General features: G+C 32.0%; 2 protein-coding genes across 2 annotated transcripts in view; both read left to right on the top strand.

Moving 5' to 3' along the window:
* Positions 1-116: 116 nt before the first annotated feature.
* Positions 117-3,842, top strand: LOC137005112 (gastrula zinc finger protein XlCGF57.1-like). The gene is made up of 2 exons (XM_067365896.1): positions 117-343; positions 1,468-3,842. Exons 1-2 carry the CDS (start codon positions 265-267, stop codon positions 2,541-2,543), a joined length of 1,155 nt encoding a protein of 384 aa, XP_067221997.1. The 5' UTR covers positions 117-264; the 3' UTR covers positions 2,544-3,842.
* An 887-nt stretch (positions 3,843-4,729) lies between these two features.
* Positions 4,730-23,011, top strand: part of LOC137005197 (oocyte zinc finger protein XlCOF6-like) — a 19,131-nt gene continuing 849 nt past the window's right edge. The window contains exons 1-2 of the mRNA XM_067366015.1: positions 4,730-4,976; positions 21,541-23,011. The exon at positions 21,541-23,011 is cut by the window's right edge and continues 849 nt beyond it. Of these exons, the coding sequence (XP_067222116.1) occupies positions 4,901-4,976; positions 21,541-23,011 (1,547 nt within the window). The 5' untranslated portion in view covers positions 4,730-4,900. The remainder of the gene's footprint in view (positions 4,977-21,540) is intronic.

Genomic DNA, 23,011 nt, shown 5'->3' with positions numbered 1-23,011 from the left:
ATATGCTCAACTCCAGTCCAGCAGGTGGCGCTAAGAAACATCAGTTTCTTTGATTAAACGCCATTAAACCTCAGAGGAAGAATTTTCAGTACTATCTCTGGTGTTTTGTTGTGGTATCTGGGTTAATACAAACTGTCAGGAATGTGCTGTTGGTATTTTGAAAAATAAACGTTTTGAATAATATTCTATAATCTTGACTAAGTCTTCAAGCAATCAGGAATATCTGGAGGAGTATCATCTGATCTGAGATCTGCTGCTGTGAAGATGGTGTTTGTTAAAGAGGAGAGTGAGGAGGACATGAGTGAACCAGAACCCTGGAGAATAAAACACGAGGAACAAGGAGGTTGGTGTTTATTCTTTATTTGTAACGACTATTGTGTTTATTTGTATTTTTCAGTGTGTGTATGTATTTATATATGTAATGATGTAATAATTTTTGTAAGAATGTTTTAGAATAAAATTGGTACTGGTGGGTTTCCGTGGGAAATTCAAGCATGTTCATCTTCGCATCATTACGTCACGTCTGTTTACATAAAGAAGGAGTCCCAGCTAGTAGGCTTTATCATGTGAGGAGGATCATTTATAGCCTTTTCTCACAGCAGCTGGAATAAGTAAATTTATCATTTTGATGGTGGATTGTAATCCAGAAAGGTCCAAATAACAATCATCAGTGACAACTGGAGATTCAAAAGCTAAAAAGAAATCTACAGGTAATGCTAATACACACTAAATCAGTGGTGTGACTGGCCCGCCAGCAATAATATCTGGTCCGCGCCCGCAGTCAGATTATTCTCATGAGATATCATTTACTGTTTTACTCTACTCCATTTTATCCCTTGACATAGAAAATCCTATAGGGCCCCCTGGAGCACAGTAGAGGAACTACACACACAGAAAAAAACACACCAGCATAAAAACTGTACTATGGTCGATTACATTTTCATGCAAAATTCAACCAGCTAAATTAGATACTGGGAGTGAGTGTTCAGGATTTATAGGGTGTTAAAGGGTTAGTTCACTCAAAAAATGAAATTTCTGTCATTAATTACTCACCCTCATGACATTACACACCCGTAAAATCTTCAGAACACAAATTAAGATGGCTCAGTGAGGCCTCCATTGACAGCAAGATAATTAGAAAGCTACTAAAGACATTGTTTTTTTTATTTTTTATTTTTTTTGTGCACAAAAAAGTATTCTTGTCGTTCTATAACATTAAGGATGAACCACTGTAGTCACATGAACTGTTTTAAATAGGTGTTTAGTAGCTTTCTCTGCATCTGAATGTGTTGATTACTGAGCCATCGGAATTCATCAAAAATATCTTAATTTGTGTTCTGTAGATGAACAAGTATGAAAAGGAAAAACCTTCCTGTTTTTAATACATTGATGTTTGTAAACGAAACCATAATTTCTTTCTATTTTTCAAATGTCCAAGTTGAATTGATTTTTATGTTTTCAATTTAGGTTTGGTGAAAGTGAAAGAGGAAAGAGAAGATCTGATGGAAGTGGAGGAGAAACATCAGCATCAGAAAGATCATGACGTCCCTGGAGAAGAATCAGTGAGTTGCAGCATTCAAAAAACAGAAGTCAAAAAGCCTTTCAGCTGCTCTCAGTGTGAAAAAACTTTCACACGCAAAGTTCACCTTAAGATTCACATGTTAATTCATACCAGAGTAAAGGCTTTCAGCTGCTCTCAGTGTGGAGAAAGTTTTACACATAAAAAACACCTTATTGAACATTTAGTAACTCACAGTTCAGTAAAGCCTCTCAGCTGCTCTCAGTGTGGAAAAACTTTCACACGTAAAGGAAGCCTTAAGGATCACATGATGATTCATGCTGGAATAAAGGCTTTTAGCTGCTCTCAGTGTGGAAAGAGTTTCACACATAAAGAAAATCTTAAGAAACATGTGCTAACTCACAGTTCAGTAAAACCTTTCGTCTGCTCTCAGTGTGGAAACACTTTCACACGTAAAGCAAGCCTTGAGAAGCACATGTTAATTCATACCGGAATAAAAGCTTTCAGCTGCTCTCAGTGTGGAAAGTGTTTTACACATAAAACATGCCTTAATGAACATTTAGTAACTCACAGTTCAGTAAAGCCTTTCAGCTGCTCTCAGTGTGGAAACACTTTCACACGTAAAAAAAGCCTTGAGGATCACATGATGATTCATGCTGGAATAAAGCCTTTCAGCTGCTCTCAGTGTGGAAAGAGTTTCACATACAAAGAAAATCTTAAGAAACATGTGCTAACTCACAGTTCAGTAAAACCTTTCGTCTGCTCTCAGTGTGGAAACACTTTCACACGTAAAGCAAGCCTTCGGGTTCACATGACAATTCATACCGGAATAAAGCCTTTCAGCTGCTCTCAGTGTGGAAAGAGTTTCACACAAAAAAGAAACCTTGAGACTCACATGTTTATTCATACTGGAATAAAGCCTTTCGTCTGCTCTCATTGTGGAAAGAGTTTCACCTGTAAAAGGAGAATTAATAGTCACATGAGCATTCACACTGAAGAGACGCCTTACGCATGTCATGTGTGAGAAGAGGTGGAATGACAGTCTGAAAGCTCATCTGTAACACTGTATAACTGTGATCACTGCAGTTTGCTTTTCCATCATTACTGAAGAAGCACCAGATAACAGTTCATACAAAATAAAAGCCTCATGTCTGTCCTGTTTGTGGAAGAGAAGTTAGTGTGGAAACTTTTATACGGTGACTGTGGGAAAAGCTTTAATTGTGTTGTATGTAATTTGTCTATGTTTTTTTGCTGATATTTAGTTAGTAACGGAGACCAGCTGATAGAGAGCTGTGCAGGTAAACCTCACTCTCCTGACCTCAAAAGGTGACTGATTTTAAAGACTAATGGTCATTAACATCCTTGTTAGTGCACCCAGCTCCCATGCCAGGGACCTGGGTTTGAGTCCCGCTCAGATCGGGGAAGTTAGGACAGGAGGGGTTTCTCTGAAAAGCAATGCCACAGACAGTTATTCTGCTTTGAAATATGTGTTGTGTCTGAATGTCTGTTTTTGTTTTGGTTTGTGTGATTCCACCCCTGGGGAAAGCAGGGTTAACTTACTGTCACATATACCCTGAAATCTCGGTTGATTAACCCAAACCTTACTCGAGGTATGCTGGTTCCAAAAATGCTTCCGGGAGTAAGTTCAGGCAACCCAGAGTATGTTCCCGGTTAACACACAAGACATTCTCAACAGAGCGACGAATCGATGATTCACCATAGAAACAGACGCTAAGAAAAAGCACGCCATTCTACTTCATTCTTCTTCTTTTGTTTTAATGGCGATTACTTGGTGCACATCACCACCTATTGGGGGTTGTGCAATAATTTGCTAATTATTTAATTAGATATCACATATATGATATGTATTTTATTATAGAAATTATAGCATAGAAGATGACCTGTTATAAAAGATAAAAAGCAGATCCATGTATGAGATGACAATAAAAAAAATTCATATATTAGAATTGAATAAACATTTATATATTGTATAATATAACATTGTGTATATAACTGTAACTATATAACAAATTTAGATACATTAATATAACCATATTAATAATATTACACGCATCTGAATTCCTCTTAAGCTATCTAACCGTTGAACATAACCGGCTCCGGAGCAGGTTATGTTCAGAGAGCAAGTTGCTATGGCTACAATACAGTGTTTTTAGTCATTTTCACAGATCTGTATGAACTGGGATTGTTTTGACAACATTGCCATCTGTACAATGAAACTCAAAAATCAGGAAAATGTTCCAGTTTTTAGTACATCGTTGTTATGTAAATGTAGAAGATGAAAACTTGTAGCAATATGTACTGCATGGAGGTACAATTTGTGTTTTTTTTTTTTTTTTTTTTTTTTTTTTTTTTAACTGAACTGTCAAGTTTAAATAATTTACTGTATATATACAAATGTGCATATATTCTTTCTCTGTGTACTATAGTATTGACTTGTCCCAATAAACTTCTCCCAAGAACTACGACTGACTTCCAGCTTTTGATTAAATCAACTAAAGATAAAAGAACATCCTCAGCTGAGATCTTTTGAGAGATTTTATGTTTTTTTTTTTTTTTTTTTTTTAACATGATTCTAACTCTGCAAAAAAAAAAAAAAAAAAATACAGATAATTAAAGTTGCTTTACTATTTTCTTTCAAATGCCCTGTAATATGTGTGTTGCTCACCAGGAGAGCGGAGCCAAATAAAGTTCAGATATTATTGATATGGAAAGCGTTTAGACTCGTTTATAACATGGTGTCAGAAGTGGGATGCCATGCCCTATCATGGGCTCCTTGCAGTTCCTTCCTACTGGGCACTTGTAAATCAGGTCAGTGATTTGCATCGACATGCCAGGCCAGAACATTATGTCTCTTGCATATCCTATGTGTCTGAGATTCATCGTTTTCCCCTCCCAATGTGTTTTTGCCTTGTATTGGCTCATTTTACAAATACATGCTTTCTGAAAGTATCTTTGATTGACAGTCAAATGTTCCAGCGTTTTACATTATACATGACAAATAATGACTGTTTATTTCGAAGACTGTCTTAAGTTGCATTCTAAAATTATTATACAATGCTGCTTGAAACTGCATATGCTCTAAACTCCAGTCCAGCAGGTGGCGCTAAGACACACTTTTCTTTGACATACGCCATTAAACCTCAGAGGAAGAAGATTAGTTTTCAGCGCGATCTCTGGTGTTTTGTTGTGGTAGCTGGGTTAATACAAACTGTCAGGAATGTGCTGTTGGTATTTTGAGAGATAAATAACTTTGAACCAGGTCAGTGAATACATGTAATATTCTATAGTCTTGACTAAGTCTTCAAGGAATCAGGGATATCTGGAGGAGTATCATCTGATCTGAGATCTGCTGCTGTGAAGATGGTGTTTGTTAAAGAGGAGAGTGAGGAGGACATGAGTGAACCAGAACCCTGGAGAATAAAACGGGAACAAGGAGGTTGGTGTTTATTCTTTATTTGTAATGACTGTTGTGATACACTGAGCTAACAAAGCTTTAACAGGGTGTCTGCGGATCCTTAAAGGCCTTAATGCAGAAATAAGACCTTTACTCTCATTAACCAAATCCAGGTTTCAAATGCATCTGAACCAACAGCGAGAAGATTTGTTTTATTCTTCTATTTCCAATTGTTTTCGTCGTACTGTATCGTAAAAGTAGATTAAGTAAAAAAATATATATATTACTATTGTGTTAGTACTATTTTGTACCCCCAAATTAAAATCTATCTATCTATCTATCTATCTATCTATCTATCTATCTATCTATCTATCTATCTATCTATCTATCTATCTATCTATCTCTTTATGAAATTTATGTATAATCATTCATTAAATTCTAACATAACTGAGTGATTCTAAAAAGAAAGAAATTGTTAAAGTTTAAACTGCCAGTAGGCGGCAGCAACTCTGTTTTAATGAGTTAACCACTTAAATCGTTCATTCAGCCAATTCATTCAAAAGTCAGATTAATTTAGGAAGAAAACAAACACCGATGTGAATAATTTTGTCATTGATAATTACAGACACTATTGAAAAATTACCAAAACAGAAGGCTGTTTTGGTAACAGTTACACTGACAGTTACGGCTAAATTACAATATATTAGCTGGCTAAAATATACTTGGCTATTACACAACATTCTCATACCTCCTTCTCATTACATGCTTTATTCTTTTTAACGTCCCTCTTTGACCAGCAGTTCAATATAGTCGGCTGGGCAGCGGTTCTCCTCATTTTTGGTGCTACGCGCTCTCTTTCATTCAAACAGTAGAGCTCCACTGGCGTTGTGTTGGTGAAAGTGCGATGCATTGGTTAGGCGTTACTAATCAGTATAATGGAGGGGTAGTATTTTTTGTCTAATTTATTATGACAAACTCATATTTGATTAGGAACAAGATTGTTACAAAATAAATGAATTCTACATATTTTTCATTTGATCTACTGGGCAATTCCAGCATTATGACTTGAAATATAAACGCTCAAAGAATGCATTTAATACCAACATATTGGACCATCTATTTATATATTCAAAACCCCTTACTACAGGAGTCCCGACATTAGAAAAATGTCAGTCTATACAATTGTTGTATATTTTAGATTAGGGAAATATACATGCGTCACAAAGTTTTTGGTGACAACATATTTTTTTGGAAAAAATAAGTAATACTGCCCACGGAATGAAGAAGGGTTGGCTCTCCATAGAGCATACATTTTTTTTTATTATATTTATTGTTTTCGCACTTATGAGGAAAAAACAACTTTACGGACGTGACCGGTCTGAAAGCGACACAGAAAACTGCTTTAAAACCACTTTAAAACTTTCACAGAGACCTCAAGCAGGCATTTAAACCACCAAATATTGAATTCTGGGATATGTATGGTAAGACTGCACAATTTATCAACGTTTTACTAAACTTTATACTCTGTTTTGCAAAAGGTTATTAGATCTTTCTCATGTTGACAAGCGTGTGCGTTATTCATGAATCAATTTATAGACCATGAATTTCCTTCTTACAGAACTGCTTGCTAAAATACATTGACAAATATTAATGTTTATCATAAAGCAGTTTAAAATCGCATGTTTTCCCCACAGTCAGGTCAGGTGAACCGATTGACGTACACTATTGTCAATCGCAATCATGTCAGTTTTGTGTATGAATGATCACATGGTTTTCAGCCAGTTTGCACAGTTAAAAGCAGTCTTGAGTCAAAATGATCAAACTTTATTTCAAGCCAAAATTATTGCAATCTTATTATTTTAATTTTGTCAGCTTGATCGCGCAGATTGTGATCAATAGGCTATTCATTTTTTAACCAACAGGTAAAAACACGACATTTCGAGGGAAGTGTCCTATGAGACACATGCTCTTCTATAAGTTGTACTGTATCATATAGGCCTACCTTTTGATGTTCATATTTCGTTCTGTAACTGGCAAGAGAAACAGTGTACTTCATGTGTGCTTTAAAATGTTTTGCGTCTACATGAGTTTGTGTGGTAGGTGTTTAGTGTCGGTAGAAATATTTTTAAATTTCATAAAAAAATAAAATTAAACTGTTTACTGCAAACTCCACCTGATACTTGTTAAACTTGTTGCCAAGTACCACTGTGGTGACTATCATGTTATTTTACTGTTTTCTTCTTTAGTAATTATGTGCAAAATTATGACAAATATGATTTACGTTTTTTATAGAGACCAATTTTAAAAAATGATACATATATGAAATCAAATTGTTTTCCGCAAACTCCACCTGATTCCTGTTGTACATTTTTAAATGTGTCTGTATAGCAACGTAAACTGCATTGGTCATGACTTTGATTAAACAGATTTTGATTAAATATTACGAAGCCAAACTATTTTTTTGTGTGGATTCACTTGCACGGATTACTTGTTCACCATGAATGTAATTATTAAAGAGTAAATCATGTAGATAAAATCATGTAAATCATGTAGTAAATCAGTTTGCAGAAAACAATTTGATTCCATAGTCTGTATAGAGAGGTAAATAGTCTATGACTGACATAATATGTCTGTATAGCAACGTAAACCATATTTTTCATAACTTTGGCATGTAATTATTAAAGAACAAAACTGTAAAAGAACATGAAAATCACCACAGTGGTACTCTGGGAGCTGTTCAACAAGAATCAGATGGAGTTTGCAGAAAACAATTTGATTCCATATTTTTATGAACTTTTGAAATATGTTTGTATTGCAACGTAAACCATATTTGTCATAACTTTGGCATATAATTAATTATTAAAGAATAAAACAGTAAAAGAACATGACAATCACCACAGTGGTACTTGGGGAGATGTAGAACAATTATCAGGTGGAGTTTGCAGAAAACAATTTGATTTCATATTTTTATGAACTTTTGAAATATGTAGGTATAGCAACATAAACCATATTTTGTCATAACTTTAGCATACAATTATTAAGGAATAAAACAGTAAAACAACATGAAAATCACCACAGTGGAACTCTGGGAGATGTACAACAAGAATCAGGTGGAGTTTGCAGAAATCAATTTGATTTCATATTTTTATGAACTTTTGAAATATGTCTTTATAGCAACATAAACCATATTTGTTATAATTTTGGCATTTAATTATTATAGAATAAAACTGTAAAAGACCATAAAAATCAACACAGAATTACTTGGGGAGATGTAAAACAAGAATCAGGTGGAGTTTGCAGAAAACAATTTGATTTCATATTTTTATTAGTTTTTGAAATATGTCTGTATAGATAGATAAATAGTCTATGACTTTGACATATAATTATTAAAGAACAAAAGGGTAAAACAACATTAAAATCACAGTGGTACTAGGGGAGTTGTAGAAAAAGAATCATATGGAGTTTTCAGAAATCAATTTGATTTCATATTTTTATGAACTTTTGAAATATGTCTGTATAGATAGATAGTCTGACTTTGACATATAATTATTAAAGAACAAAATGGTAAAACAACATTAAAATCACCACAGTGGTACTAGGGGAGTTGTAGAAAAGAGTTGTTGAAATATGTCTGTATAGCAACGTAAACCATATTTGTCATAAATTTAGCATTTAATTATTAAAGAATAATACAGTAAAAGAACATGAAAATCACCACAGTGGTTATGGGGAGATGTAGAACAAGAACCAGGTGGAGATGGCAGAAAAGAATTTGATTTCATATTTTTATGAACTTTTGAAATATGTCTGTATAGCAACGTAAACTGTATTGGCCATGACTTTAGCATATAATTATTAAAGAATAAAACGGTAAAAGAACATGAAAATCAACACAGAAGTACTTGGGGAGATGTAAAACAAGAATCAGGTGGAGTTTGCAGAAAACAATTTGATTTCATATTTTTATGAACTTTTGAAATATGTATAGCAACGTAAACCATATTTGTCATAACTTTAGCATATAATTATTAAAGAATAAAACAGTAAAAGAACATGAAAATCACCACAGTGGTTCTTGGGGAGATGTAGAACAAGAACCAGGTGGAGTTTGTAGAAAACAATTTGATTTCATATTTTTTTTAGTTTTTGAAATATGTCTGTATAGATAGGTAAATAGTCTATGACTTTGACATATAATTATTAAAGAACAAAACAGTAAAACAACATGAAAATCACCACAGTGGTACTAGAGGAGTTGTAGAAGAAGAATCATATGGAGTTTGCAGAAATCAATTTGATTTCATATTTTTATGAACTTTTGAATTATGTCTGTATAGATAGGTTAATAGTTTGACTTTGACATAATTATTAAAGAACAAAACAGTAAAGCAACATGAAAATCAACACAGAAGTACTTGGGGAGATGTAAAACAAGAATCAGGTGGAGTGTGCAGAAAGCAATTTGATTTCATATTTTTATTAGTTTTTAAAATATGTCTGTATAGAGACGTAAATAGTCTATGACTTTGACATATAATTATTAAAGAACAAAACAGTAAAACAACATAAAAATCACCACAGTGGTACTCTGGGAGCTGTACAACAAGAATCAGGTGGAGTTTGTAGAAAACAATTTGATTTCATATTTTTATTAGTTTTTGAAATATGTCTGTCTAGCAACGTAAACCATATTTGTCATAAATTTAGCATTTAATTATTAAAGAATAAAACAGTAAAAGAACATGAAAATCACCACAGTGGTTATGGGGATGTAGAACAAGAACCAGGTGGAGTTTGCAGAAAACAATTTGATTTCATATTTTTATGAACTTTTGAAATATGTCTGTATAGATAGATAGTCTGACTTTGACATATAATTATTAAAGAACAAAATGGTAAAACAACATTAAAATCACCACAGTGGTACTAGGGGAGTTGTAGAAAAGAGTTGTTGAAATATGTCTGTATAGCAACGTAAACCATATTTGTCATAAATTTAGCATTTAATTATTAAAGAATAAAACAGTAAAAGAACATGAAAATCACCACAGTGGTTATGGGGAGATGTAGAACAAGAACCAGGTGGAGATGGCAGAAAAGAATTTGATTACATATTTTTATGAACTTTTGAAATATGTCTGTATAGCAACGTAAACTGTATTGGCCATGACTTTAGCATATAATTATTAAAGAATAAAACGGTAAAAGAACATGAAAATCAACACAGAAGTACTTGGGGAGATGTAAAACAAGAATCAGGTGGAGTTTGCAGAAAACAATTTGATTTCATATTTTTATGAACTTTTGAAATATGTATAGCAAAGTAAACCATATTTGTCATAACTTTAGCATATAATTATTAAAGAATAAAACAGTAAAAGAACATGAAAATCACCACAGTGGTTCTTGGGGAGATGTAGAACAAGAACCAGGTGGAGTTTGTAGAAAACAATTTGATTTCATATTTTTTTTAGTTTTTGAAATATGTCTGTATAGATAGGTAAATAGTCTATGACTTTGACATATAATTATTAAAGAACAAAACAGTAAAACAACATGAAAATCACCACAGTGGTACTAGAGGAGTTGTAGAAGAAGAATCATATGGAGTTTGCAGAAATCAATTTGATTTCATATTTTTATGAACTTTTGAAATATGTCTGTATAGATAGGTTAATAGTTTGACTTTGACATAATTATTAAAGAACAAAACAGTAAAGCAACATGAAAATCAACACAGAAGTACTTGGGGAGATGTAAAACAAGAATCAGGTGGAGTGTGCAGAAAGCAATTTGATTTCATATTTTTATTAGTTTTTAAAATATGTCTGTATAGAGACGTAAATAGTCTATGACTTTGACATATAATTATTAAAGAACAAAACAGTAAAACAACATAAAAATCACCACAGTGGTACTCTGGGAGCTGTACAACAAGAATCAGGTGGAGTTTGTAGAAAACAATTTGATTTCATATTTTTATTAGTTTTTGAAATATGTCTGTCTAGCAACGTAAACCATATTTGTCATAAATTTAGCATTTAATTATTAAAGAATAAAACAGTAAAAGAACATGAAAATCACCACAGTGGTTATGGGGATGTAGAACAAGAACCAGGTGGAGTTTGCAGAAAACAATTTGATTACACATTCTTATTAGTTTTTAAAATATGTCTGTATAGAGAGGTAAATAGTCTATGACTTTGACATATAATTATCAAAAAATAAAATGGTAAAAGAACATAATCACCACAGTGGTACTCTGGGAGATGTACAACAAGAATCACGATGAGTTTGTAGAAAACAATTTGATTTCATATTTTTATTAGTTTTTGAAATATGTATGTATAGATAGGTAAATAGTCTATGACTTTGACATATAATTATTAAAGAATAAAACAGTAAAAGAACATGAAAATCACCACAGTGGTTCTTGGGGAGATGTAGAACAAGAACCAGGTGGAGTTTGCAGAAAACAAAATGATTTCATATTTTTATGAACTTTTGAAATATGTAGGTATAGCAACATAAACCATATTTTGTCATAACTTTACCATATAATTATTAAAGAATAAAACGGTAAAAGAACATGAAAATCACCACAGTGGTACTCTGGGAGATGTACAACAAGAATCAGGTGGAGTTTGATTTAATATTTTTATTAGTTTTTAAGATATGTCTGTATAGATAGGTAAATAGTCTATTACTTTGACATATAATTATTAAGGAATAAAACAGTAAAACAACATGAAAATCACCACAGTGGTACTACGGGAGTTGTAGAAAAAGAATCAGATGGAGTTTGCAGAAAACAATTTGATTTCATATTTTTATGAACTTTTGAAATATGTCTGTATAGCAACGTAAACCATATTTGTCATAAATTTAGCATTTAATTATTAAAGAATAAAACAGTAAAAGAACATGAAAATCACTGCAGTGGTTATGGGTAGATGTAGAACAATAACCAGGTGGAGTTTGCAGAAAACAATTTGATTACATATTTTTATGAAGTTTTGAAATATGTCTGTATAGCAACGTAAACCATATTTGTCATAAATTTAGCATATAATTATTAAAGAATAAAACAGTAAAAGAACATGAAAATCACCACAGTGGTACTCTGGGAGTTGTAGAAAAATAATCATATGGAGTTTGCAGAAATCAATTTGATTGCATATTTTTATGAACTTTTGAAATATGTCTGTACAGCAACATAAACCATATTTTTCATAATTTTAGCATATAATAATTAAAGAATAAAACAGTAAAACAACATGAAAATCACCACAGTGGTAATAGGGGAGATGTAGAAAAAGAATCATGTGGAGTTTGCAGAAATCAATTTGATTTCATATTTTTATTAGTTTTTGAAATATGTCTGTATAGATAGGTAAATAGTCTATGACTTTGACATATAATTATTAAATAAAACAGTAAAACAACATGAAAATTACCACAGTGGTACTAGGGGAGTTGTAGAAGAAGAATCATATGGAGTTTGCAGAAATCAATTTGATTTCATATTTTTATAAACTTTTGAAATATGTCTGTATAGCAACGTAAACCATATTTGTCATACTTTTAGCATATAATAATTAAAGAATAAAACAGTAAAACAACATGAAAATCACCACAGTGGTACTAGGGGAGTTGTAGAAGAAGAATCAGGTGGAGTTTGTAGAAATCAATTTGATTTCATATTTTTATGAACTTTTGAAATATGTCTGTCTAGCAACGTAAACTGTATTGGCCATGACTTTAGCATATAATTATTAAAGAATAAAACAGTAAAAGAACATGAAAATCAACACAGATGTACTTGGGGAGATGTAAAACAAGAATCAGGTGGAGTTTGCAGAAAACAATTTGATTACATATTTTTATTAGTTTTTAAAATATGTCTGTATAGAGAGGTAAATAGTCTATGACTTTGACATATAATTATTAAAGAATAAAACGGTAAAAGAACATGACAATCACCACAGTGCAACTCTGGGAGATGTACAACAAGAATCAGGTGGAGTTTGTAGAAAACAATTTGATTTCATATTTTTATTAGTTTTTAAAATATGTCTGTATAGATAGGTAAATAGTCTATTACTTTGACATATAATTATTAAGGAATAAAACAGTAAAACAACATGAAAATCACCACAGTGGTACTAGGGGTGTTGTAGAAAAAGAATCATATGGAGTTTGCAGAAATCAATTTGATTTCATATTTTTATAAACTTTTGAAATATGTCTGTATAGCAACGTAAACCATATTTGTCATACTTTTAGCATATAATAATTAAAGAATAAAACAGTAAAAGAACATGAAAATCACCACAGTGGTTAAGGGGAAATGTAGAACAAGAACCAGGTGGAGTTTGCAGAAAACAATTTGATTTCATATTTTTATGAATTTTCAAAATATGTCTGTATAGCAATGTAAACCTTAGTTGTCATAACTTTAGCATATAATTATTAAAGAATAAAACAGTAAAAGAACATTAAAATCAACACAGAAGTACTTGGGGAGATGTAAAACAAGAATCAGGTGTAGTTTGCAGAAAACAATTTGATTTCATATTTTTATGAACTTTTGAAATATGTCTGTATAGCAATGTAAACTGTATTGGCCATGACTTTAGCATATAATTATTAAAGAATAAAACGGTAAAAGAACATGACAATCACAACAGTGGAACTCTGGGAGATGTACAACAAGAATCAGGTGGAGTTTGTAGAAAACAATTTGATTTCATATTTTTATTAGTTTTTAAAATATGTCTGTATAGATAGGTAAATAGTCTATTACTTTGACATATAATTATTAAGGAATAAAACAGTAAAACAACATGAAAATCACCACAGTGGTACTAGGGGAGTTGTAGAACAAGAACCAGGTGGAGTTTGCAGAAAACAATTTGATTACATATTTTTATGAACTTTTAAAATATGTCTGTCTAGCAACGTAAACTGTATTGGCCATGACTTTAGCATATAATTATTAAAGAATAAAACAGTAAAAGAACATGAAAATCAACACAGAAGTACTTGGGGAGATGTAAAACAAGAATCAGGTGGAGTTTGCAGAAAACAATTTGATTTCATATTTTTATTAGTTTTTGTAATATGTCTGTATAGATAGGTAAATAGTCTATGACTTTGAAATATAATTATTAAAGAATAAAACGGTAAAAGAGCATGAAAATCACCACAGTGGTTCTTGGGGAGATGTAGAACAAGAACCAGGTGGAGTTTGCAGAAAACAATATGATTTCATATTTTTATGAACTTTTGAAATATGTAGGTATAGCAACATAAACCATATTTTGTCATAACTTTACCATATAATTATTAAAGAATAAAACGGTAAAAGAACATGAAAATCACCACAGTGGTACTCTGGGAGATGTACAACAAGAATCACGTGGAGTTTGTAGAAAACAATTTGATTTCATATTTTTATTAGTTTTTGAAATATGTCTGTATAGATAGGTAAATAGTCTATGACTTTGACATATAATTATTAAAGAATAAAACAGTAAAACAACATGAAAATCACCACAGTGGTACTCTGGGAGTTGTAGAAAAATAATCATATGGAGTTTGCAGAAATCAATTTAATTTCATATTTTTATGAACTTTTGAAATATGTCTGTATAGCAACGTAAACCATATTTGTCATAATTTTAGCATATAATAATTAAAGAATAAAACAGTAAAACAACATGAAAATCACCACAGTGGTACTAGAGGAGTTGTAGAAAAAGAATCAGATGGAGTTTGCAGAAATCAATTTAATTTCATATTTTTATGAACTTTTGAAATATGTCTGTATAGCAACGTAAACCATATTTGTCATAACTTTAGCATATAGTTATTACAGAATAAAACAGTAAAAGAACATGAAAATCATCACAGTGGTTATGGGGAGATGTAGAACAAGAATCAGGTGGAGTTTGCAGAAAACAATTTGATTTCATATTTTTATTAGTTTTTAAAATATGTCTGTATAGATATGTCAAAATCATAGACTATTTACCTATAATTATTTAAGAATAAAACAGTAAAAGAACATGAAAATCACCACAGTGGTTCTTGGGGAGATGTAAAACAAGAACCAGGTGGAGTTTGCAGAAAACAATTTCATTTCATATTTTTATGAACTTTTGAAATATGTCTGTATAGCAACGTAAACCATATTTGTCATAACTTTAGCATATAGTTATTAAAGAATAAAACAGTAAAACAACATGAAAATCACCACAGTGGTACTCTGGGAGATGTACTCCAAGAATCAGGTGGAGTTTGTAGAAAACAATTTGATTTCATATTTTTATTAGTTTTTGAAATATGTCTGTATAGATAGGTAAATAGTCTATTACTTTGACATATAATTATTAAGGAACAAAACAGTAAAACAACATGAAAATCACCACAGTGGTACTCTGGGAGATGTACTCCAAGAATCAGGTGGAGTTTGTAGAAAACAATTTGATTTCATATTTTTATTAGTTTTTGAAATATGTCTGTATAGATAGGTAAATAGTCTATTACTTTGACATATAATTATTAAGGAACAAAACAGTAAAACAACATGAAAATCACCACAGTGGTTCTAGGGGAGTTGTAGAAAAATAATCATATGGAGTTTTCAGAAAACAATATGATTTCATATTTTTATGAACTTTTGAAATATGTAGGTATAGCAACATAAACCATATTTTGTCATAACTTTACCATATATTTATTAAAGAATAAAACAGTAAAACAACATGAAAATCACCACAGTGGTAATCTGGGAGATGTACAACAAGAATCATGTGGAGTTTGTAGAAAACGTAAACCATATTTGTCATACTTTTAGCATATAATAATTAAAGAATAAAACAGTAAAACAACATGAAAATCACCACAGTGGTACTAGGGGAGTTGTAGAAGAAGAATCAGGTGGAGTTTGTAGAAATCAATTTGATTTCATATTTTTATGAACTTTTGAAATATGTCTGTCTAGCAACGTAAACTGTATTGGCCATGACTTTAGCATATAATTATTAAAGAATAAAACAGTAAAAGAACATGAAAATCAACACAGATGTACTTGGGGAGATGTAAAACAAGAATCAGGTGGAGTTTGCAGAAAACAATTTGATTACATATTTTTATTAGTTTTTAAAATATGTCTGTATAGAGAGGTAAATAGTCTATGACTTTGACATATAATTATTAAAGAATAAAACGGTAAAAGAACATGACAATCACCACAGTGCAACTCTGGGAGATGTACAACAAGAATCAGGTGGAGTTTGTAGAAAACAATTTGATTTCATATTTTTATTAGTTTTTAAAATATGTCTGTATAGATAGGTAAATAGTCTATTACTTTGACATATAATTATTAAGGAATAAAACAGTAAAACAACATGAAAATCACCACAGTGGTACTAGGGGTGTTGTAGAAAAAGAATCATATGGAGTTTGCAGAAATCAATTTGATTTCATATTTTTATAAACTTTTGAAATATGTCTGTATAGCAACGTAAACCATATTTGTCATACTTTTAGCATATAATAATTAAAGAATAAAACAGTAAAAGAACATGAAAATCACCACAGTGGTTAAGGGGAAATGTAGAACAAGAACCAGGTGGAGTTTGCAGAAAACAATTTGATTTCATATTTTTATGAATTTTCAAAATATGTCTGTATAGCAATGTAAACCTTAGTTGTCATAACTTTAGCATATAATTATTAAAGAATAAAACAGTAAAAGAACATTAAAATCAACACAGAAGTACTTGGGGAGATGTAAAACAAGAATCAGGTGTAGTTTGCAGAAAACAATTTGATTTCATATTTTTATGAACTTTTGAAATATGTCTGTATAGCAATGTAAACTGTATTGGCCATGACTTTAGCATATAATTATTAAAGAATAAAACGGTAAAAGAACATGACAATCACAACAGTGGAACTCTGGGAGATGTACAACAAGAATCAGGTGGAGTTTGATTTCATATTTTTATTAGTTTTTAAAATATGTCTGTATAGATAGGTAAATAGTCTATTACTTTGACATATAATTATTAAGGAATAAAACAGTAAAACAACATGAAAATCACCACAGTGGTACTAGGGGAGTTGTAGAACAAGAACCAGGTGGAGTTTGCAGAAAACAATTTGATTACATATTTTTATGAACTTTTAAAATATGTCTGTCTAGCAACGTAAACTGTATTGGCCATGACTTTAGCATATAATTATTAAAGAATAAAACAGTAAAAGAACATGAAAATCAACACAGAAGTACTTGGGGAGATGTAAAACAAGAATCAGGTGGAGTTTGCAGAAAACAATTTGATTTCATATTTTTATTAGTTTTTGTAATATGTCTGTATAGATAGGTAAATAGTCTATGACTTTGAAATATAATTATTAAAGAATAAAACGGTAAAAGAGCATGAAAATCACCACAGTGGTTCTTGGGGAGATGTAGAACAAGAACCAGGTGGAGTTTGCAGAAAACAATATGATTTCATATTTTTATGAACTTTTGAAATATGTAGGTATAGCAACATAAACCATATTTTGTCATAACTTTACCATATAATTATTAAAGAATAAAACGGTAAAAGAACATGAAAATCACCACAGTGGTACTCTGGGAGATGTACAACAAGAATCACGTGGAGTTTGTAGAAAACAATTTGATTTCATATTTTTATTAGTTTTTGAAATATGTCTGTATAGATAGGTAAATAGTCTATGACTTTGACATATAATTATTAAAGAATAAAACAGTAAAACAACATGAAAATCACCACAGTGGTACTCTGGGAGTTGTAGAAAAATAATCATATGGAGTTTGCAGAAATCAATTTAATTTCATATTTTTATGAACTTTTGAAATATGTCTGTATAGCAACGTAAACCATATTTGTCATAATTTTAGCATATAATAATTAAAGAATAAAACAGTAAAACAACATGAAAATCACCACAGTGGTACTAGAGGAGTTGTAGAAAAAGAATCAGATGGAGTTTGCAGAAATCAATTTAATTTCATATTTTTATGAACTTTTGAAATATGTCTGTATAGCAACGTAAACCATATTTGTCATAACTTTAGCATATAGTTATTACAGAATAAAACAGTAAAAGAACATGAAAATCATCACAGTGGTTATGGGGAGATGTAGAACAAGAATCAGGTGGAGTTTGCAGAAAACAATTTGATTTCATATTTTTATTAGTTTTTAAAATATGTCTGTATAGATATGTCAAAATCATAGACTATTTACCTATAATTATTTAAGAATAAAACAGTAAAAGAACATGAAAATCACCACAGTGGTTCTTGGGGAGATGTAAAACAAGAACCAGGTGGAGTTTGCAGAAAACAATTTGATTTCATATTTTTATTAGTTTTTAAAATATGTCTGTATAGATATGTCAAAATCATAGACTATTTACCTATAATTATTTAAGAATAAAACAGTAAAAGAACATGAAAATCACCACAGTGGTTCTTGGGGAGATGTAAAACAAGAACCAGGTGGAGTTTGCAGAAAACAATTTCATTTCATATTTTTATGAACTTTTGAAATATGTCTGTATAGCAACGTAAACCATATTTGTCATAACTTTAGCATATAGTTATTAAAGAATAAAACAGTAAAACAACATGAAAATCACCACAGTGGTACTCTGGGAGATGTACTCCAAGAATCAGGTGGAGTTTGTAGAAAACAATTTGATTTCATATTTTTATTAGTTTTTGAAATATGTCTGTATAGATAGGTAAATAGTCTATTACTTTGACATATAATTATTAAGGAACAAAACAGTAAAACAACATGAAAATCACCACAGTGGTTCTAGGGGAGTTGTAGAAAAAGAATCATATGGAGTTTTCAGAAAACAATATGATTTCATATTTTTATGAACTTTTGAAATATGTAGGTATAGCAACATAAACCATATTTTGTCATAACTTTACCATATATTTATTAAAGAATAAAACAGTAAAACAACATGAAAATCACCACAGTGGTAATCTGGGAGATGTACAACAAGAATCATGTGGAGTTTGTAGAAAACAAATCGATTTCATATTTTTATTAGTTTTTGAAATATGTATAGATAGGTAAATAGTCTATGACTTTGACATAATTATTAAAGAACAAAACAACATGAAAATCACCACAGTGGTATTCTGGGAGATGTACAACAACAATCAGGTGGAGTTTGAAGAAAATAATTCGATTTCATCGTTTTTTTGAACTTTTGAAATATGTCTGTATAGCAACGTAAACCCTATTTGTCTTAACTGTGGCATATAATTATTAAAGACTAAAACAGTAAAAGAACATGAAAATCACCACAGTGGTACTTGGGGAGATGTACAACAAGAATCAGGTGGAGTTTGCAGAAAAAAATTTGATTTCATATTTTATTAATTTTTAAAATATGTCTCTATAGAGGGGTAAATAGTCCATGACTTTGACATAATTATTAAAGAATAAAACGGTAAAACAACATGAAAATCACCACAGTGATACTTGGGGAGTTGTAGAAAATTTGCAGAACTTTTTAAATATGTCTGTATAGCAACGTAATCTGTATTGTTCATGACTTTGGCATATAATTATTAAAGACTAAAAGAGAAAAAGAACATGAAAATCACCACAGAGGCACTTGGGGAGATGTAGAACAAGAATCAGGTGGAGTTTGCAGAAAACAATGTGATTTTATGTTTTTATTAGTTTTTAAAATGTGTCTGTATATCAACGTAAACCGATGTGGTGACTGAAAGCACATATCAGATTAATCCACGCTGAGGAGCCACGTTGATGCACAAAGATGATTATTCCATTGGTCCTTATTGTAACCGTCCCAGTGAGATTTTTCAAAGGTAAAATCACTAATAAATTTAATGTAGAATCCCTCAACTGAAAACTTCACAGAACACAGTAGGCCATTTCAAAGTGTTTATATAAATATAAGCATATATATAAGCAAAGTCTTTTTTAGTGCAAAACAACATGTTGTGTATATCACTAATCAAAGTTTAAAAAAAAAAAAAACTAATCTAGTTGAAAAAAAATACTTGTTGAAGCATGTACTGAATCCAATAACTGAAGTCCTCAATTATGTTAGAAGGAGAAAAAGTCCAATAGAGCAATAGCAAAAGTATCCGAACACCCGGTGCTCCAAGTAGTTTTTTTTAAAACAGAGCAACATAAACTAATACAATTACATGATTGAGCTGAAAACCTTAGTTTCTCAATCTGAACTCCATTTGCAGTAAAGTTAAAGGTGCACTATGTAATATTTTCTGTCCGCTAGAGGTCTATTCAAAACAAAGGCATAGCATGATGACGGCAAGTTTAAGTGTGGAATCTTGGGACATGATGTCTTCACCTCAACGGTCAGTGGAAAAGAATTGGGATAAGACTCAGATGGGCAGAAATCATGCTCATGGATGTGATTATTAACATTATTGTAGCATGTAGCAAAGCAGGACCGAGTGTTGTGGAGCTGAACGAGGCCGCTGGAGCGATTGTGCAACACGCCTCATGAGCAGCGGAACTTTTATTATGCTACAGTCGCCGGAGCTGCTTTCGCTTTTCCGGTCATGAGTATGAAGAAACCCAGCTCTGTTTATCATATTAGACACATTTGAGAGTGTTGAAAATGATGTTATAACGTTACTCTGAGTGTTATTTTCTCACGATTTATAAATAGTTGGAAACATTTGGGATATTGTAAGTACTCAAGTGAACAAAATATATAACACTGGCCTAGTGGTTTTTGGATATTTTACGGCAAAATTCTTAAATATTGCACCTTGAAGTGTAAGCTGTGCTTTCCTGTAACCAAACAGGTATGTCTTTACTGCCTACATCCATTTTATCCCTTAAAATAGAAAATCCTATAGGCCCCCCTGGAGCACAGTAGAGGAACAACACAAAAAAAACACCAACATCGAAAATGTAAAATGGTCATGTAAAATTCAATAGTGAATAGGATAGTGGGAGTGAGTGTGTCACATGATACAGCTGAAAACCACCAGGATTTAGTAAGTGTTAAAGGGTTTACCCAAAAATAAAAATTATGTCATTAATTACTCACCCTCGTGTCTTTTCACACCCTTAAGACCTTAGTTCATCTTCAGAACACAAATTAAGATATTTCTTGATGAAATCTGATGGCTCAGTGAGACTTTGATGAAATCTGATGCTCCATTGCCAGCAAGATAATCAACACATTCAGATGCCCAGAAAGCTACTAAAGACATATTTAAAACAGTTCATGTGACTACAGTGGTTCAACTGTAATGTTATAAAGCGACAAGAATACTTTTTGTGCGCCCAAAAAAAAAAAAATAATAATAATAATTACTTTATTCAACAATATCTAGTGAAGGACGATTTCAAAACACTGCTTTCAGTGGAGTCAATACTGTCAATGGAGGCCTAACTGAGCCATCGGATTTGCATGCAAAGGAAAAACCTGCATATTTTAATACATTGATGTTTGTAAATGAACCATAATTTCTTTCCATTTTTCAAATGTCCAAGTTGAATTGATTTTTATGTTTTCAATTTAGGTTTGGTGAAAGTGAAAGAGGAAAGAGAAGATCTGATGGAAGTGGAGGAGAAACATCAGCATCAGAAAGATCATGACGTCCCTGGAGAAGAATCAGTGAGTTGCAGCATTCAAAAAACAGAAGTCAAAAAGCCTTTCAGCTGCTCTCAGTGTGAAAAGAGTTTCATGCGTAAAACACACCTTAATGAACATTTAGTAACTCACAGTTCAGTAAAGCCTTTCAGCTGCTCTCAGTGTGGAAAAACGTTCACACGTAAAAGAAGCCTTAAGGATCACATAATGATTCATGCTGGAATAAAGACTTTCAGCTGCTCTCAGTGTGGAAAGAGTTTCACACAAAAAGGAAATCTTATGGGTCATTGGTTAACTCACAGTTCAGTAAAGCCTTTCAGCTGTTCTCAGTGTGGAAAAACTTTTGCACGCAAAGCTCAACTTAAGACTCACATGTTAATTCATACCGGAATAAAGCCTTTCAGCTGCTCTCAGTGTGGAAAGAGTTTTGCACTTAAAGATAACCTTAAGAAGCACATGTTAGCTCATACCGGAATAAAGGCTTTCAGCTGCTCTCAGTGTGAAAAAACTTTCCAACGTAAAGGAAGCCTTGAGAAGCACATGTTAATTCATACCGGAATAAAGGCTTTCGTCTGCTCTCAGTGTGGAAAGAGTTTCGCACATAAAGATAACCTTAAGATTCACATGTTAATTCATACCGGAATAAAGGCTTTCGTCTGCTCTCAGTGTGGAAAGAGTTTCATGCGTAAAACACTCCTTAATGAACATTTAGTAACTCACAGTTCAGTAAAGCCTTTCAGCTGCTCTCAGTGTGGAAAAACTTTCACACGTAAAAGAAGCCTTGAGACTCACATAATGATTCATGCTGGAATAAAGCCTTTCAGCTGCTCTCAGTGCGGAAAGAGTTTCACACAAAAAGGAAATCTTATGGATCATTTGCTAACTCACAGTTTAGTAAAACCTTTCAGCTGTTCTCAGTGTGGAAAAACTTTCGCACGCAAAGTTCACCTTAAGACTCACATGTTAACCCATACTGGAATAAAGGCTTTCAGCTGCTCTCAGTGTGGAAAGAGTTTTAAACATAAATCATACCTTAATGAACATTTAGTAACTCACAGTTCAGAAAAGCCTTTCATCTGTTCTCAGTGTGGAAAATCTTTCGCACGCAAAGCTTACCTTAAGATTCACATGTTAATTCATACGGGAATAAAGCCTTTCAGCTGCTCTCAGTGTGGAAAGAGTTTTACACATAAAACACACCTTAATGAACATTTAGTAACTCACAGTTCAGAAAAGCCTTTCAGCTGCTCTCAGTGTGGAAAAACATTCATACGTAAAAGAAGCCTTAAGAATCACATGTTAGTTCATACTGGAATAAAGCCTTTCGTCTGCTCTCAATGTGGAAAGAGTTTTACCTGTAAAAGAGGAATTAATAGTCACATGAGCATTCACACTGGAGA

Source organism: Chanodichthys erythropterus, chromosome 17, assembly GCF_024489055.1.
Source record: "Chanodichthys erythropterus isolate Z2021 chromosome 17, ASM2448905v1, whole genome shotgun sequence".
NCBI lineage: Eukaryota > Metazoa > Chordata > Actinopteri > Cypriniformes > Xenocyprididae > Chanodichthys > Chanodichthys erythropterus.
This window is presented reverse-complemented; position numbering and strand designations above follow the sequence as displayed.